Source organism: Etheostoma spectabile, chromosome 21 (assembly GCF_008692095.1).
Source record: "Etheostoma spectabile isolate EspeVRDwgs_2016 chromosome 21, UIUC_Espe_1.0, whole genome shotgun sequence".
Classification (NCBI taxonomy): Eukaryota; Metazoa; Chordata; class Actinopteri; order Perciformes; family Percidae; genus Etheostoma; species Etheostoma spectabile.
The window spans coordinates 17,587,266-17,588,848 of NC_045753.1; the positions used below are offsets into that span (position 1 = coordinate 17,587,266).

Below are 1,583 nucleotides of genomic sequence, written 5' to 3' on the forward strand. Positions count from 1 at the left end.
ACACACACACACACACACACACAGAGAGAGGCTCTTACCATCTCCACCTGTCGCGGGTCCAGCTGGGTGGGCACGGAGGAGGGCACGGAGAACTGGATCTTCCTTCTCGCATCTTTGTCTGCCTCCGTGTCTACGGGCAGCAGCGGGTCCATGGCATCCAGCCGGTCACCTCCACAGCAAAGATGTCCACCGAAAAAGTCCCGTTTCGATTAAACTTCCTGTGTAAGCGCTGTATGACTCACCAAATGACAAAACTGTTACTGAAGTCCCAACAGTCCTCTGCTCTCTTTGGACTATTGGGTTGCGTTTGACAGCTTCCTCCTCTCTCGCGCCTCTTTATGTCGCCCTCCCTCCCTCAAAACAAACACACACACACACACACACACACACACAGTCAATTCGTCTCTCGCTCCCGTCGTGTCCGAACGGACCTGTGTTATGTGTGATGAGGACAGGAGTGGAGAGGAGTGTGTGGGTGCGTGCAGCAGAACGTGCTCAGGTTCGTGATGCTTTCAGTTGCCGTCGGAAAGACTCGTAGCCATTGAAATTCAAACGTTGCCCAAATTATTTTCCCTTGAGAAAAGCTGAAAATAAAACGTTTCTAAAAATGGTATTGTTGACACAAACCATCATATGAATACACATTTATAAGAACCAGTTTAACACTGAGCACTGTGCTCAATGTGAAAAACTATGCTGAGTGGAAAACACTTAAAGGTCCCCTGATATGGTGTTCTTTGGATGCTTTTATATGTACCTTTATGGTCCCCTCATACCATATCTGAAGTCTCTCTTCCAAAATTCAGCCTTGGTGAAGAATTACAGCCACAAGAGCAAGTCCCACAATGAGCTTTCCTTAGGACGTGCCCTTGTTTTTGTACACTGTGTACAAAAAGATTGTGGGCCTACACAGTGTAGCCTACATCCCAGCCAACACAACGTTGCACATTACAAAACAGAAGACTTTACTGTACAGTTAAAAAAGAACTATGCTGCATCCTCTCTTCTGTTTTGGTCAGCATCTCATCCACATCACAAGCAATGTTTTCCCTGGAAATATTGCCTAGCATGTCGAACCCAGCCATGAAATGCATCAACTGCTACATCTCCACGTACGTCTTCCATAGCTTGGAGAGAGGTACGAGTTTGTGGATTTTGGCCAGGCAGAAAATAAAAATCCCCAATAGGATTGAGGAATGGAGAATATGGAGGGAGATAAACAACTAAAAAGCATGGGTGGGCAGTGAACCAGAGCAGCCCGGTGGAAACTTACGTTGTCCCAAATGACAATGCAGCCTACCTGAGCTGCTCTGGGCCGTCTAGCTGATCTGGAGGAATGAGTGTGTTGTGTAAGGTGTACAGGAATGTGATCAGATGGGCAGTGTTGTAGGGGCCAAGGGTAGCATGGGGATGGATGACGCCGCGGTGGGTAATCGCTGCACACACTGTGAGCTGATGATATTCCTTCCCCTGGTTCATCTTTTTGTGAGGTTGAATCAGACCTCATCAATGAAGATGCACTGGTGCTCCACTGCAGCCACCTAGCTCAGAGACTCTCTGAAACACACACACGTGAAGCAAAA

At 47.6% G+C, this 1,583-nt stretch overlaps 1 protein-coding gene across 1 annotated transcript in view; it reads right to left on the reverse strand.

Annotated features, from left to right (window-relative positions):
• The window catches only part of LOC116671186 (protein phosphatase 1 regulatory subunit 1B), a 9,260-nt gene extending 8,880 nt beyond the window's left edge, over positions 1 to 380 (reverse strand). Inside the window, exon 1 of the mRNA XM_032502214.1 lies at positions 39 to 380. Within this exon, the coding sequence (XP_032358105.1) occupies positions 39 to 152 (114 nt within the window). The 5' untranslated portion in view covers positions 153 to 380. The remainder of the gene's footprint in view (positions 1 to 38) is intronic.
• Positions 381 to 1,583: the final 1,203 nt, after the last annotated feature.